General features: G+C 35.1%; 1 protein-coding gene across 5 annotated transcripts in view; it reads right to left on the reverse strand.

Moving 5' to 3' along the window:
• Positions 1 to 17,714, reverse strand: part of LOC102683494 (dynein axonemal heavy chain 6) — a 120,903-nt gene that overhangs the window by 90,355 nt on the left and 12,834 nt on the right. For 4 of the 5 annotated variants that reach the window (XM_015345196.2, XM_015345211.2, XM_015345190.2 and 1 more), the window contains 15 exons: positions 17,100 to 17,162; positions 16,001 to 16,139; positions 15,414 to 15,545; positions 14,783 to 15,036; positions 14,089 to 14,218; positions 12,430 to 12,592; positions 11,839 to 11,914; positions 11,450 to 11,547; positions 11,179 to 11,351; positions 9,700 to 10,047; positions 7,899 to 8,240; positions 7,253 to 7,655; positions 6,128 to 6,318; positions 5,396 to 5,641; positions 4,216 to 4,337 (listed from right to left, as the gene is read on the reverse strand). In XM_015345196.2, coding sequence (XP_015200682.2) covers positions 4,216 to 4,337; positions 5,396 to 5,641; positions 6,128 to 6,318; positions 7,253 to 7,655; positions 7,899 to 8,240; positions 9,700 to 10,047; positions 11,179 to 11,351; positions 11,450 to 11,547; positions 11,839 to 11,914; positions 12,430 to 12,592; positions 14,089 to 14,218; positions 14,783 to 15,036; positions 15,414 to 15,545; positions 16,001 to 16,139; positions 17,100 to 17,162 — 2,880 coding nt within the window. The remainder of the gene's footprint in view (positions 1 to 4,215; positions 4,338 to 5,395; positions 5,642 to 6,127; positions 6,319 to 7,252; positions 7,656 to 7,898; positions 8,241 to 9,699; positions 10,048 to 11,178; positions 11,352 to 11,449; positions 11,548 to 11,838; positions 11,915 to 12,429; positions 12,593 to 14,088; positions 14,219 to 14,782; positions 15,037 to 15,413; positions 15,546 to 16,000; positions 16,140 to 17,099; positions 17,163 to 17,714) is intronic. The other variant, XM_015345202.2, reaches the window with a different exon arrangement.

Consider the following 17,714-nt stretch of genomic DNA (forward strand, 5'->3'; position numbering starts at 1 on the left):
TGAATCTTGTCAATGCACAAAACATCTTCAATAACATATGCAACTCGAATGCTCTTTGAGATGCATGAAATAAAACCACTTGGAACACTAGCTTCTCTCATTATTTAAAAACAGGAAACTTGACATTTGAAAGCTGGCATTTTTTCTAAAAACTTCAAAGTTGTTTTATTTGCATGTTTTCCCAGTTAAATGTTTAATTGTGAAGAGAGTGAATAATCTTTTTTTGGATAATCTTGTAAATAATTTCTTAGTAAACCCTTATGTACTCTCTAGTTTCCTATGAATTCCAAATGAGTGAATTAATGAATGGCAGCATGTCCCCTCTGAGCTACTGCCAAAAAGTGTGTATAGTGTTTAGGCTGTAGTGTACAGTATGTGTTACAAGCTATGAAACATAGTTCAGTTGTAACTTGATCCACACATTTGTATCACTTCAGATAAACTGAAATAGAACCTATACGCGACAGCTTGAACTACAGTTCATTTTTGAAAAGCTACTGACAGTAGTCCAGGCAGTTGATCACACATGGTCATAGCATAAATGCTACTTACAGATCACCATATTTTCTAGCATATGCTTGTGACAGATTTTAGTCTCAGATGGGGGCGCAGATGTCATGCTTTTTATACAGATACAGAAAATATTTAAATGGGTGTGTAGGATATAACAGAACAGAAGTTGACCTTCTGTTATACCTACAGCACCTTCTGGGGCTGCATGTACAGAATCCCAAAAGAGTGTCCTTATTTAAAACTGGTAGCTATCTTACAGTATGTACATTCTGTTTTGAAACCACTGAGAAGGAATCCATGTACGTAACCTGTGAAATGAGGTATTACTGGCTGTCTAATTTCTTATTCTCCATTGTCTCTGTTACTGCAGCGTTCTCTATAAACATAGAAAATATCATGTTTTAAATTCCTTTTTGACTTCTCTAATACTCAAAGATATTACGGTACATTCAGCAAGAGATTCCAAATGAAATGTTTTGCAGTTTTTTCTACAATTTTACAATTAATTGAACTGAATTACTAGACAAACCTAAGATTTGAGGTTTTCTTCAACAAAAAAAAAATAATTTCATACCCTTGTTTTATTTTATGAAGGGGTTATTATGAATATTAAACAATCACCAAGAACTAATTAAGAAAAAGGAACACAGACAAGAATGTCCCATGGCATGGCAATACCTTTCTCCAAGTTACCAACCCTAGAATCTCAAAAAAACAGATTGGACAGTTGTGATAGAAGCATCACACAACAGGGCTTTGACCATATAAGATCACTTTATTAAACATAGACAATTTCTTGCATTAGAAATTTGTCTTTTCACACACCCCAGCTTGCTCTCCATGAGAGACAAAGAGAAGCTTGGGGTCAGAGCACAGGGTCAGCCATTGTACAGCACCCCTGGAGCAGTTGGGGTTAAGGGCCTTGCTCAGGGGCCCAATGGAGTAGGATTCCTCTGCCAGTAACAGGATTTGAACCGACAACCTTCCAGCCACAGAGCCACCGCTCCGCCCCTAAAAAAGCATTGATCCCTGTCCCACGTGAGGATCAACAGCAGCATGTCAAGCTGCCACGTACGCCTTCCCTCAAATCATGGACCTTAGCAGTAGAAAGCGTCACATAAAAACCAAGATAGACCTAGATCCAATGATATGAGGAGAGTGAATGCTCCTAACACACAGCAAACATCTATTTAACCAGTTAAACAGATCTGTTTCTGCAGCTATAAGCGGCCCTGATTAGAGCTGTAATCTAGGAAGAGTACAAAATGATACAAGGGAATACCCCTTTTTAGAATAACGGACAAAAAAGTGGAGGTCTTTTTCTAAAAATTTCAAAGACACACCCAAAATGTGAGTAACAAGGTACAGTACCTGAAAATTCCTCCTGCTCAGACTAGGACTTACTTTATATAATATAATATTGTTTATGAGGGATTAAATCCACTCATAGTAGTAACCACTGCTATAGGATTTTATAGCACTCACACTTTCACTACTTATGATTCACCTTTTTAGTATTTGTTTTTTCAGGAAACTAGTCCGCAGAATTTTGTCTCTTTGTAACACTTATTTTAAGTATATCCATTTTTAGAAAGCTAAGCCCTAAAATCGAATCCAATTTTGCTAATCTTAATGTAACATAATAAAGGATTATGAAGCCACACCATTCAAAGTTAATTGCAATGTTTTAGGTTTCTGAGCCAGTGCAAACTAGTTCAAACAAGACATGCATATACTGTACAATACAAGTTCTTAACAATCTGTGTGTTTGAAATATAGATAGATAATACTTTATTAATCCCGTAGGGAAATTGATGTGTTACAGCAGTCAAACCCAAGAAAAGCAAAACAGACATCAGAATAGTTATAAAACAAAAGACAACAAAATAAATAAAAATAAATAAATACATAGGTGTGTGCAAAATGTGCTGATCATAGTCACTGTAAAAACAATAAAATATGTGCAAAATGTGCATAGGTTTATAAAGACTGATTGTCCAAAAAGTACAATGGAGTAAACATGCTGTCCATAGACGAGCAGATGAAAGGCTAACAGTCCTAGCCTAGGGCAGCGTTATACACCCTGACAGCCGCCGGGAGGAAAGACCTGTGGAGACGTTCCCTTGAACACCGTAGCTGGAACAGTCTATTGCTAAATGTGCTCCACTGCCCAGTAACAGTCCCATGAAGCAGATGAGAGGCGTTGTTCATGATGGTGTTGTTCAACTCAGTTGTGAGTTTCAGGGTGATATGGCTGCTGGATATACATACAGGTACTGTATGCATAGATTATAAACACAAATACTATACTTTCATATATATAAATACATTCATTAGCTTCTCCGAATTAAAGAAAAATGTTATCTGACACAAACGTTGCTATGAAACTGAAAAAACCTTCACAACATTGTAAATGTGAGTCTCTACTGCAAGACTTATGCAAGATCAAAGATGACATCAACGTTTAACCTAAGTACTTGAACTAATTCAAACACAATCAGTAATCTAATCACAGTTAATACAAATGTGGAGATGATAAGGATAGCCAACCCAGTATAAAAATATTGTATCTATTTTTTAAAGCCATTTAAGCAAGGAAAGAATTTTGCTTTAATAATGTCAGGATTCATGCAAACAAATGTGAGTGTCAGCAGCAAAAAAATGAATACCGATACCATACATACAAATAATTATTCACAATGGTATATATGAAAGTACAGTATTTGTGTTTATAATCTATGCATACAGTACCTGTATCTATATCCAGCAGCCATATCACCCTGAAACTCACAACTGGCAACCCACTGAAGATACAAAGGTGTGAGCCTGGTCAGTACCTGGATAGGAGAACTACTGGGAAAAACTAAGAATGCTGCTGGAAGAGGTGTTAATGGGGCCAGCAGAGGAAGCTCACCCTGCGGTCTTTGTGCGTCCTAATGACCCAGTATTGTGATTGGGACACTATAGTGTAAAAAGGCACAGTCCTTCGGATGAGGTGTAAAACTGAGGTCCTGACTCTCTGTGATCACTGAAACTGGCGTTTCTCAAAAAGCGTGCTGTAACCCTGGTGTCCTGGCCAAATTTCCCATTGGCCCTTACCAATCATGGCCTTCTTATAATACCCATCTATTAATTGGCTTCATTACTCTGTTCTCCTCCCCACTAATAGCTGATGTGTGGTGAGCGTTCTGGCGCACTATGGCTGTTGTCGCATCCATCATCCAGGTGGATGCTGCACATTGGTGGTGGTGGAGGGGAGTCCCCATTACCTGTAAAGTGCTTTGAGTGGAGTGTGCAGGAAAGCACTATGTAAGTGTTAGCAATTATTATTATATACAATATGCATTTAGATACATATAAGCATACTGTATATACATAATTGGACAATGTTTATAATCATAAATAAAGAATTGGACCATTTTGATTCATGACTTACAGTATGCACAATTACAAAGCTAAACAAGGCTCATGTACAGTACAATTCTAAAAGATTAGAATTTTATTGTATGTATTTGATTGTTTCCAATTTAATTGCCATTGACTGCAGATCTCCTTGAAACTTTAAACGTTATTTTCAGTTATAAATTTCAACCCCTAGTGTTTTTCACAGAAATGAATCTGAAGCCATAATGTCAAACTTTCTGGCTTAGAAGTGTCACAAACTAAATGTTTTTGCTAAATTGATCATTCTTCTGAACATACCTTTGGATGTCTTTGGCAGAGAAGATTGGCTGTAGGTATAACCACCTTTTCTGGCACATTATCCACTCCTCTAATGTATGAGCAAATAGATTCAGTTTACGCTCCCACTCATCTATCTGTTGCTACAGGGTACAGTAAAGAAAAGAACAAACTATTATTATTATTATTATTATTATTATTATCATCATCAATGATAGGTAACGGCAAATTAAATTCTAGTGAGGATATCATACCCTCACTAGTCTTACTGCTGCCTAGAAAATACACAAAATTTGGCCTCTTTCACAAGAATCTAGTTGGATGTGTAGTATTCAAAAGTTGGTATTTTACAAAGAAACTGCCCCCTTCTGAATATGTGCACACTATTATAACACAAATGTAAATGTTAGCTTTAAGTATAAATAGCAAACACTTTCATCTTATAGCAAAGGCCATATTTGTATCAGAAGCTGCAAATGAAAACATTGGGCATCTAAGTAAAATTAAATCTATTTATATTGTATACCACTCCTTATCTAGTGTAATAATACTGTACATTCACCGACTATAAAGGACAACGTAAATTATTAGCATTTACTTTGTCTAGTGGTTCCCTTCACAAAGCTTTATAACTAAAATGTGAACAACAATTGAAAAGGAAATAACATACTTACCGTACCTGTGAAATAGGATAATAGTCCAAGCTGTCAGTTAATAGTAGGATCCAACTATATGATTTTACTATTTTGTAAAAGGTTATGACTCTGGCAGACTTAGTGCCCATCTAATACTTGTGTTCTGGACAGTGCTATACTTTGAACTGTTTGTTTTTGTGTAATTTCGTGTTTGTAAAAGAAAACTAAATTTTGTACATCTCCTGTACATTTTCTCACTGGGACTGCTTTGTGAACACAAGTAACATTTTTTCCTACAAAATGCAGTTGTTCTGCATAATACTCTATTTATACAATATCTTGATTCAGTTGACATTCTCGGTAATGCTGACCATCACCACACACTCATTCAGGCCACAGATGAAGACCATTTCTATTAACAAATATGCATAATTATCATGATTTGAGAAAAACCTCATCTGCTGACACATTTAACTTAGTAAAAGTATTTACATGAGCTCAAAATAACTACTGGTTATAGATAAAAAGATCATTTCATGTTGAATAAATATACAGTACCTACATACCTTAATTGGATTTGCATAAAGTGATGACTTGAGTGTCAAGATGGTAGCCTGACTCTCCTCTAGCTGTGTCATAACATCTTCAGCTGAAGCTATGACCTTGACAGCTGAGGTGTCAGTCTGGTGGCTGATGAGTCGGAAATCTGTGCTTTTCCACAAGTCAATAACCTTATGTAAAATAGCTTCTAGTGTGGCCTCATTTGTAGCAGTGCTGGATATGTCTCCAATCATATTTTGGTATTGAAATACCTACATTATTTAAGAAACAAATGTTGTAAGCTTTGTATGTACAGTACAATGGACATTTGCCATTTGACAATAGAAATTAACATTACTGTATATAACCAAAACCAAACTGTTTTTTATAATGGTAGAAATCAACTGTCTACTGATATAAATCTTCAAGCTTTTCCACTATATATCTCTGAATATTTTAATTATACAGTATATGTATCCAAAGTGCTATTTGTATAAATATGTAATTTTCATAAAGTGTCAAAAAACTGTATTTAACAGACAATAGAAAAGCTGAATGAAGAGTCATTTGTAGAGAATAAAAATTGAGAAGGGCTTGCTAAAAACAATTTTGTGAAATCATCAAATGCTTGCCTTTTGCAATTACAGTGAGCAGACCATTACATAATGTAATACATAATACCACAATAATATATGGAAACCTGTAGCCAAAGTAGCCAAAGTAGCACATATTCTTCTTTTAGCTCAGATATCAGTTACCCTTAATTCCAGCAAGTTTCCCAATGTGAAATTTTCCTCTTTAATAAAGGATCTTCCCATTTTGTACTGAATGTCTTCCCAATGCCTGGGACGGAGACAGGGGTTTCTAAGTGCCACGATTATAGGTAAACAGAGTTTGAAATCCATCACTCTTTGCTTTAGATGTGGAACAATATCATTTTCTGGCAAACCTAAATGGGAAAAAATAAAAGATAAAATTTACAGATATTGCAAATGCTTTCAATAATAACTGAATTAATTATTTATTTCCTATAAATATTCTGGATCTTTTAATATGCTTTTTATATAACTGTTAGAGACAATATTCTACATAATAAATTTACAAAGGAAAGTATAACATTAAGGTAATATTTAGAGAACACAACATAATATTGGAGCAAAATGACATAACTTGATTTGTTTTCAATATAGTTTAATTCATTTTTTAAACAATATGTATTGACAAGTGCACAGTGAGATCAATATTTTTTTCCATTGTAATACCTTCAATTTTGCATCCTTAAACAAACATTTTATCTTTTAAGACATATTACATTATTGATATATCTTAGTGTTATGTCAACCCAATGTGCCCTGTCTGAACTAGGAAAACTATACAGATTGAACAGATATTTGTGTTGTCTGTTAACTTAAGAAAACTTTCATTTTATATGCAATGATTTCTCTGGACACAGTTTCTTATAATTACTCTAAAGTCTTGGAAACAGAAAATACATTTATTCTTTTCTCTGATTGTTGAATTATTAACATTTTTGCACCAGAATAAAAGTTAATTCCCTTTAAAAAATTATCACAGGTATTAATAAGGAAGTCGTTTCTTCAGTGTGTGATGTCACATGTGATGTCACATGTTCGCATGGGTTTCTTCTGGGTGCTCTAGTTTCCTCCCACAGTACAAAGACACAGGTACTGTAGGTTAATCGGTTTGTAGGAAGATTGGCCCTGGTGTGTGTGTGTGTTTCTGTGTTTGCCATGAGATGGACTGGCATCCTATCCAGGGTGTGCACAGCAATGAGCTTGCTGCTTGCCAGGATAATTTCTGATTCCTCCGTGACCCTGAATTGGATAAAGTAGTGGGTGAATGTTCTTGTCTGAATACTTTACCTTTCTCTAACATGTAAATAGTCTGTGTGATCCTGTTAACATCTTTCTGAAGTTCATCCACGTTGAGATGATCAAAGTTGGTGTCCTTCCACTGCCTGTACAGCCTGTCCCACTCCTCCTGCATTTCCCATAAAAGCTTTCGTAAAGTCAAGTGATAGTCAATATCAGACAACTCAGCTTCTACTGCCATGGCACTGGCACCACTTGCTTGACTTGCTTGCCCCTTCTCCGATAGAGCTGTGAATGATTTCTTAGTTGAAATGGAACTCCCCAAAAGCTCCCTGTAACTTGAGTAACTGTGGGCTTTTTGGGAAAATATTTCAACTTCCTCTGTTAAAGACTGGATGATTTCTTTGGCAACATTTGGAGACGTTTCAGAATGAAGGAGGACTGGATTATTCACCTAATAATGAAACAATGAAAGGTAAAAAGTAATTTAATTCCAATATCATGTAAATTCATGTAATTATTTTGACTAGGTATCAGTAGGTATGTATATTTTTTTTAAATCATTTTAGACTGTATATGCTTGTGGATCTATCATTTGTATGTACTGTACTGTATATACGGAATATTTCACAAGAATGTATCCATTACTTAATTTCTATGTTTTTTTTGTGTTAAAAGCCATGTTGGTTTAGCTTACCTTTGTCTTTACATGTATGAGTTCATATCGGAGACGGTTTAGGTACACTCCCAAATCACCACTAAACCTAACAACGTTGTCATCTCTGTTAGTTTCACAGATGAGGACAGTAGATTTGAGGTGCTGGAAGCTGGGGACTAGGATCTGGTACAAGGCCAGTTCCTCTGGAGAAATGGGGATTCTGTAATCTTTAGCAATGGTATATAACTGGGTGACAAAATCATACTGCCTTTCCAAAGCAGGCATTTCCAGAGTGATACGCCCCAGGAAGGTTAGGTGATCCACAAACTCTTCTACATTTTCAATTTCTTTATCCAACTTTTTCAAAGCTCCTGTAATAACCTGACAGAAAAACAAAAATATGTTTAATTTTTCTGGTTCCCTGAGAATAGCTACCTTGCAGTTGTGCATGGGTTTTGAATTTAAATTAACACAGCCTAGTGCTCCTGGTAAAATCTCTCTTGATAGTTGAGATCCCAGACAAAAACCATCCATTCCTCATAACAGTTCTAACCAAATCTCTGAGAACCTCAACAAGAACAGGAATCCAAGCACTGATCCTTGGAGCCAGACTTAGGGGTGGTGTTTATTTGTGAGTGCCTGGTGGCTGGGTAAATCATGTAACACAATTGGACACAACCTGAAATAAATGCAGCTGTCTTCTGTGCTTACCAAACATGAGGTAAAGAGTAAACGTTTGGATGCAATGCTGATATGACAGAGAGAGACAGATCACAAAAGCCTGGCTCTTGGTACTGGTGACCAGGTTTTTGGATGTAGGAATACACTGGTGGGTAAGAATTTGGAGCTAGTGTAAGAGGTGGAGAGGTACTAACTACTTATAGTCTCACAGGTACTGTACACATATCAGTAGCTCTTGAACCAAACGTCTCAGACAGGGGTGGTCTCTTTCCTGTTGCGGAATGGTTCTACACATGGGTTTGAGGATTCCCAAAAGCCCCCAGCTGGGTGCTGAATAGTTGGAGTTTATCCTGACAGGACAAGGTTCATATCGATGAAACTGAGTGTCAGAGAGGAAAAGTTACTTTTGTTCGGACCCATGTGCCTTAAAGTACAGTAGTTCAGAGTATTTAACATTCTTGGAGCCAGTGGGTAAACTGTCAGTGCTTGATATGTTTTAACCTACTAACTCTATGGTTCTGCTGGGGGACTTCATGAATCACTTGATGAAGCTGGAGAAGAGTGAGCTTTCAACTGATCCCCACTTAATATACTGTATGTTAAAAGGAGTTGGAAATGATGCATGGGACATCGACCAGATAGACATGAGGGTTCATAAAATTTGGCACATGCAAAACAAGGCCTAGCTTTTTATCAAAATTTATCAAGAATGACGGAACAGAAAATGATGTAATTATGTATCATTCAGTACTAAATGTTAACAACATATTCACTAGAAAAAGAAAAAAGCATCAATGCTGGACCAAGAAAATTCTGAACTGAATTAACAGGGAATCTTCATGAAGAAAAACAGCTATCCTTATATAATATCCTTATAGAACCTTTCAAAAACCTTTCAAAATTGCAAGATGTAGACAGAAAATGGGATTGCATTTATGTTAAAATACTACAACTCTAAGACATGTACTGTATATTATACAGTAACTGCAAACTAGTATATTGAAATGTATTTTTCTTCTCTTCCAAAATAGTTGGTCTAATAATCTAAGGAACTGGGTCACCATTCCAATTGTTGTTTATTATTGAATGGAATCTTTTGTTGTAGTTTTATATTAAAAACCAAATGAAAGCAAAATATTTTCATCAGCAAGTACTGTACCTCCATCAGTTCCAGATTTCTCTCCTTGGCAAAAACAGGCAGCAAAGAGTGAATGGTGGAGACCACAGCCTCTGGATGCAGTAAACAGTCTTTTTGGTATTGGTGAGTCATTACCATCATCATATTTATTCGCTTTTCAGTATTCATCCTTTTTATCTGCTGAACATGCTCTGTGTGTAAAGCCAAAATAGACCTCAAATCGAGGGGTGCCCAATGTTCTCCTGCCATAAATGCGTTTACATCAGTCAGCATGGCTTTTTCTACCATTCCACAGAACATCTGAAACCTCTGGCTGTAAGCTGCAACAGCTTTCATCCCCATTTCCATCTTCTTCAAGGAATCTGTAATCTAAAAATGTATGAGTTTATTAGCTTTTTACTAAAGCACTTACTGGGATGTATTGTAAAGTATTTGACATTCTACTGTTTACCACTACAGAAGAAGATATTCCTGCAATGAACAGATTACTGCAAAAAACTAAATTTATCTGATTGCTACACATTGACTTTCAAATAAGTGGACAGATTACAATACTATAGTACATTACTATACACAGTACATACTATTAAACTTATGATAAAATATTGAACCTTAATAAAAATGTATTATATTTCATTTAAAAATGCTTGAAATTACAGTATGTTTAATATTAGGCACTAAATATTCCACACAAAGTGTGGCAGATTCTGAACTTTATTTATATGCTTCTGTGTACTGTATACTTTTGATACACATGAGTTACTTTGTTGCGTAAGCACTTAAATACCTCATTTGTGAAAGAGGTGATTGGACACAAGTAATGAAGTATATAACTGTGTATAAATTTACTAAAATGTCCAGCATTAATAAGAGAACAATTTCAAGTTCAGCAATTTCAATGCTGTATTGAGTGTCCATTAGTGATAGGTCATCTGGTAGACCACATACTGCATCATGACTTTTAGCTAAGACAGATTTTAATGAACTGTAATGGACCTAATTGTAGTTCAGAAGAGTTTTCTCACTACAGAACACCACTGAGGTACTGTAGCCTGATGTGACAGCACTATTTTGATCAAATCCTGGGACCTCATATGCTGCCTTTCCCGTAGGCTAATCCTGATGTAATGAACTTCTAAATCAGCAACATATTTTCACGTACTGCTTTATTAACAATAACTTTCTTGCAAGGTAAGAATGTGACAGTTACTGTATGTCTTGAGTGTCCTACTCGCCATAACTGAAGCCCATTGTAAGATGGGCTGGGATAAAATGTAACATCTGTGACTCAGGGAAAAGGTTCATACTTATCCAAGCTATCTGTGAGGAATGGAAAAGAATTCCACAAGACATCACCTGCAAGCTGTTATAATACAAGCTCAGATGTACAGTACAGCTTGTATTACTTCTAATTCTGACCATACCATCTGCCAGCTTGTAACATACACAGTAGATCTTCTCTTGACCAACTAATTAATTTACCCATGTTTGCATACTTACATCAGAATGGTAGGAGGAATCAGTCCCTAGCAGTAGTTCTAAATTTGGCCATGGTCTTAGGTTTTGCTGTTGCTCCAGGTCTTGCTCCTTGTCTACTGAGAGCTTCAGGTCATAAATGGGTTTGGAGTGGAAGGGCAGCAGCTGAGGGTCCTTACCGAAGGATGTCAGCTTGACTGATTCAGAAAAGGGAAACCGAAAATACACATCTTACTGTTACATATTAATTAGGAATTTGTTTCAATTTTTGTAACTTATTTCTGTGCTTTCTTACCTATTGTTTGTTCTAATTCATGGAGTAATTCTTGTATTTTTAGAGAAAAGTCACCAAGGGAGGGCTGAACAGACATAGTTACCATTGGTTTTTGAGTGCTGAAAAAAAGACACATACAAAAACTGCTCTTAGAAAACAGTTGCAATAAATTGTATTTTACAGAATGTCAGAATCTATTATTCTACAACAATGAGATCAATGTTGATTATAAGACTTCTGAAAAGAAACATGACAAAAAATACTTTTAATGACTAAAACTAAGAGAGTATATGGCTTCAAGAAAATTATACACAGAAGGATGTACTGTACATTAAGAGCTTCACATACAAGGAAAAGCATTTGGTGAAACCTGTGCTTATTAAATTATCAAAAGTATATACAGTACATACCATCTTGTAATACACTCTTCAATATCTACCCGTTCTTCATCACCTGTTTCTTCAGAATTTTCAAGACCATTCAAATCTAATTGAGAAATTGTTGATACCAGTGTTATTCACGGGATGTCTATCACTGTTCTTACATTCCCTTTATGATACATATTTCCTACTGCTGATTGCTAAATTGATGCTTTTACCTTAGAAATATTTTTTAAAAATGCTTCAGAACATTTATAAAAAACTTCAAAGAACAATCCCATCATTGCAATTATACATATTCATTTGAATCACAGCATGACTATCTAAGAGATTAAAAACGATTGAATAAATATGGTATTTACTTGTTTAACTTTTTAACTATTTAACTATTTGCAGATTGTTAACCATAAAAACTCAAGAACAATAAAACTATGCTACTTTCTTATAAAAATTGAATAGATTTCAGTATATTTATGATTTTCAGATATATTTTGCTAGCACTTTCTCACACAAAGCCAAATATTTAAATGTTAAATTAAAAATCACATTTCCATCTTTTCACTACTGCTGTTTTGTAATTTTTCAGAAGACATACAGTACTTTCAGTTTTATGTGGTTTACCAATAGTACCATCAGGTAATACAGTAGCTGAGACTTTTGTATGCAGGTTGTGGTAATCTTTATGGACTTCAGTCTCACTGAGGATGGTGAGCACAAGATTAACTTCAAAGACTGCCTCAGATACCAGCTCCAGCTGCTGATTTTTCTTAATATCTGCCAAAACCTATAGACAATATAGACATTAAAATCAGACAGTCAAACTGTATAAATGTTGGAATTGTTTATTAATACTCTAGTAAATGTAACAGCAGAGAGATGATTTCCTACACAATTTTAATTATATGGTTAGGATAACAGATGGAGATAAAACAGTGCTAACTTTTTGCCATGTTGCTGAATTTGTTAAAGTTACTTTTAAGTGCGTATCACATGGTACTGTATGCTCAATATTATGTTCTGTACATCAGCCTTGCAGAAAAAAAAATCATTCTGAATTTTGCAACTCAAGCAGCAAAGGCTTGCACCTATAATACTGCACAGTTCAACACTGAACTATATTTTCAGGATAAAGAGTTTAGACTGGCTTTGTCAATTGCCCTCTGTGACTTGAATTCCAAAAGTTAAAGATCACAACTGGTTGAGAGTGCTGAGGTCAGGCAGTGTAGATTTAGTCAGCAGCAAAGCAACAGCCTGTAAGGAATCCCTAATGAAGAGGTATACAGATCCTATGCAGACGCAGGAGCAGGTACTGTAGATATCGAAACAGGTGTACAATCCAAAATATCAGGCGAGATCATGGTCGAAAGGTGGGAGGTAGCTCGAAATCCAGGAGATGCGAAGAGAGGCGTACAATCCAAATCAGTAGGCAAGGTGCGAGGTACAAAGTTGAGGGACAAAAGGGTAGTTCAGTAACCGGGAGAAGTATAGAAAGCGAGGTACAAACAAAGGCGGGGTAGAGCTCTCTAAGAGAAGACTCAATTACTGAGCAGCGGGAAGGGGGTCTGGATGGTTTAAATAGTGCTGCGTGCCGCACAGTAGAGCATGTGCTGATTAATTAACATGTGTGGCGGCGTTTGTTATCTTTAACCCACTGCTGGTGCTGATTAGTTCTCGTGTGGTTGATCTCCGCTGGTCGTAACACAGCCCCTCTGACTTTCTTTGTGCCAGTTATCTCATCACTTCATCAATCTATGTATCTAGGGAATTATGAGGCTCACACTTTGAAAACATAGGAGAGGCCTTGGAGAGTGTATGATTCAGAGGAAAATCTAAATACTTCTCCAGATGATCCCTCCTGAGTTGGCCAACAAATGCTAATTCCAAATTTCAGGAGTATACTGTGTATAAATAACTGGAAAACCCAAATGAAAAACAGAAGTCATATCAGGAAATTACTGCTTCCAGACAGATTTATTAAACAGCCTGAATAATTTTAAAATAATTTAAAAATATTCTGAAAATCAGGCATCTCATATTTAAAGACATCTAGAGGCAGCATTGAAACCTCTTATAGTAAGTTTTCCATTAGCACTTCCAAATCATTAAATACTTCATTTGACAAGAGCCTTTTACAGTTCAGGAAGTCACAAAAATATCCAAATAATGACAATTTTTACTAATGTTTTTGGTACAATAATTTCATTATATGATCTATAATGGTCTCAAACATTTGCAATGTGTTATGTACAGCAATTTTAATTATGAAGTGTAAGTAATTACCTCATCAATATGATTAAAAGTTTTTGGTTCACTTGACTGTATTTTAGGTGGTGCATCCAAATGAGTACATAGCTCTTTGCCATTGTTACCCATTTCTAGATCTTGACTTGAAATGTTAGCATTTGTTTTCCTGCCAAGAAAAGAAGATTCAACAATTTAAAACGTTCATAACAAATGTGTAACAAACATCTGACAGATACATTTTCAGGAAACTTCTAATATCTAGATCTTGACTTGAAATATTAGCATTTGTTTTCCTGCCAAGAAAAGAAGATTCAACAATTTAAAACGTTCATAACAAATGTGTAACAAACATCTGACAGATACATTTTCAGGAAACTTCTAATATCACTGACTGCAGTCTCATTTTCAGATTTTCACAAATATTTTATTTATATAAAACACATTATTAAATGGTAGCCATCCACAAGTAATAAATGCTAAAATTTAAAATGACAGGAATTTTGCAAAGGAAGACACTTATGGTAACATCGTCTCACAAAGCTAACTTTCTCAAACTGAAAATATTTTCATAAGGCAATTGTTAAAACGTGTACATAACAATTAGTGAGAATGGATGAGTATGCATACATCCTAAAATGGATGTTTTCTATAATGGCAACTCCTGAAAATGAAATAATGTATAAAGTCTAAATACTATCTGTCTATAATTTGAAATACATAACACTCTTACCCTGAGTCTTTTTTTCGTTTGCCATCTGCTAGTTCATTATTGTAAGAGGCATTGAGAAAATCTAAAAGAAGGTGAACTGCTGTTTTCACTAAACGGCAAAGCATCTCCTCAAAGATCTTATCCACCAGTTTCAGGAACCTGTCAAACCTATTTAGAATACTGCGCCACTCAGCGATCTTTGCATACAAGGGTCTATCCTCTGGGTCCATGGACGCAGGCAGAAACAGCCTCTCGGCACCTTTTATTTCTGCCACCTTCCAGAATAAAAAGAAAATTAAAAAGAAACATGCAAAGATTTTCAGAATTAACATTCCATACCACAAGAAAGCTACAGCAGGTGTTCCAAAATAATAGTTATTAAACATACAGTATAAAAGGGCCTTTATAAAATAACTCACTGTAAATACTGTATAAAATTGTAGTAAAACGTTGTGTTTTCTTTCTTCTTTTTTCAGCATGGAATAAACCTCTTACTTGTTCCTTTGCAGCCTATGCATGCTGGTGCAGCTACCCACCTGAACTACATGTCAATTAAATATTGCTTTCATTGAAAAAAGGAGGTTGAAAACAGCAGCTTTTCTCTTTGGGAGTTTATTTAAGGTAAAGTATTGTCAAAAGAAAGGAACATTACCTTCAGGAAAGACAGTCTAATCAGTTCAGTAACCTTGTCATGAAGACTTTCAAGCTGACTGAGTGCATATTTACGCTGAAGAGCCTGCACTTCACAAAACTTCTGAAGGGAATATGTACATGATCTATCCAGCTACAATGAATAAACAAGTTGTCAGTGAATAGAGTGTAAAACTGCAGACAGACTGTACGCAACATACTTTCAACTGCTTTTGTATTGTTCAGTTTCAATGATATTGATTAAACGCTGGCAAACCTTTTTAATGCATTTCATTTTGTTTGATTTATGACTAAAAATATTTTAAATAAATGCATACATTTAATGAATTTAGGAAACAACATAAGTGTTAACTGTGCATCAGCATTAGTGATCATTATTTGCCTTTGAATAATTTGACATACTGCATGAGAACAATAGAGGGAATCCTGAATTTAGCTGAAAAAGGGTACATTTGATATGAATAATGTTCAATTGCAAAAAAATGAAATGTACTACACTATGACGAAATCAAAACAGTTTTTTTCCCTCTCTGTTATGTCCAAGGTTCTCTTTACGGAAGTATACAATAAAAAATACTGTGCACTTGCCTTTACAAATACAATGACTTTGTCTTTATATCCAAGCCCTCCACTACTGCTGCTGGCTGCCTCACATAATTCTTTTATGTCGATCAAACACCTCTGAAGAATTTCATCGGCAAAAAACAGTTCTTTGGTCAACAGTTTCCTAAAAAAGTTAACATCAACTTCAAACTAATGTAACTAATGTCAAGAACAAGACCGTATAATTGTATATAAGTCTGTGGCTGCTATTTTTCATTAATGATTAAAAGCTCTTAATTAAAAATGCATCATGTACTGTATAAATGTCTGTATGAACACTGAGCTTGGGAACAATTATTGAACATATTAAAAATCCAGGGAAGTGAGAACAGAAGTTAATAATACACCACATTTTCCAAGATAAACATGTGGTTGAATACAACAGGACATACTATTGTACTTTAACTTAGATTTGGAAATGGATTACATAACAAGGAACAAATGGTCAGTTCATTTCTTCTGTGACACATATACATTAGTTAACAACATTGCACACATTTTTTAAAATACTAACTTTAAAACTAATATTGTAAAGTGATTTACAGTGCTGAGACAATGTTTGTGAACACCTTAGGATTTTCACATATTTGAAACCTAAAATGTTATTAGATCTCAATCTAAGTCCTAATAATTATAGTTAACTTAATGAAACATGACACAAAATATGGCCGACATTTATTTAACCCTAAATGCTGCAAAATTCAATAAGCATGTGTGGCAAACCACATTATATGAACCTTTAGACCAAGTAATGGTGGCACACTCCTGAGCAGCAAAATGCTTGGGGTTCACTAACTTTTTCTACGCAATGCCAAGTGTCTTAGAATTCACAATACAGTATGTACTGAAGATTAATGCACATTTTTGTTGTGAATTTGCTTAAGTGATTAATAAATCAAATACAAAAAACTAAATAAATTCAATGATAAAGAATAAGGTTTCAAATGCACACATGCAGTGTCATCAAAGTTAATAAAATGATTGTCAGTCACACAATTTGTTTAACTTAAGTTGCAATTGATTTAATCTTAAATTCCAGTAAAGCACATCACTATTAAAATGTTAAATATGTTACACAACTTACTTGTAACTGCTTGCTTTGGATTTCCGAACATTGATTTTCCAGGCTGAAAAAGCTTTCCAGATTCTGAAGAAGAGCAGACGTATGATTAAAGAAATAAGATCAGCCACATTTAGATCTTCTAAAAGGTCAAGGTTAAATAAGTCAAAGAATAACCACAGATCCTGTTCAGAAATAAGAAATTTAGCAAATATACAATATACATTATACAACACACACTTAAATAAACAGCAAACAAAGAGCAAACGTTTGCATCAAAAGAACTGAAAGAAACAAAAGTACTGTGCCTTTTATTGTACTCCATAGGATTTCATTGTTTTTTAAATAAGTCTAGTTTTCATTTAGCTGCATTTTTGTCTAAACCCCTGAAAACCATAAATACTGTAGGAATTACCATAGTTAATCAACCCTGTTCATCACTACAACCTTATAAAGTAAAGAGGCAATAATATCCTAGCCAGCTGCCATAGTGATCCTTCAATATTTCACCTCTCTTACAGGTACTGTAACTCAGGCAAAGATATAGCCCACATTTTAAACAGCATTATTGAGACACTGAGACAGTCCTTCTGTATTAACCTGTAAAGATTGCAATCAGAAATATGTGGGAGGTTCAAT

The sequence above is a fragment of the Lepisosteus oculatus genome, chromosome 2 (genome assembly GCF_040954835.1).
Source record: "Lepisosteus oculatus isolate fLepOcu1 chromosome 2, fLepOcu1.hap2, whole genome shotgun sequence".
Taxonomy (NCBI): Eukaryota; Metazoa; Chordata; class Actinopteri; order Semionotiformes; family Lepisosteidae; genus Lepisosteus; species Lepisosteus oculatus.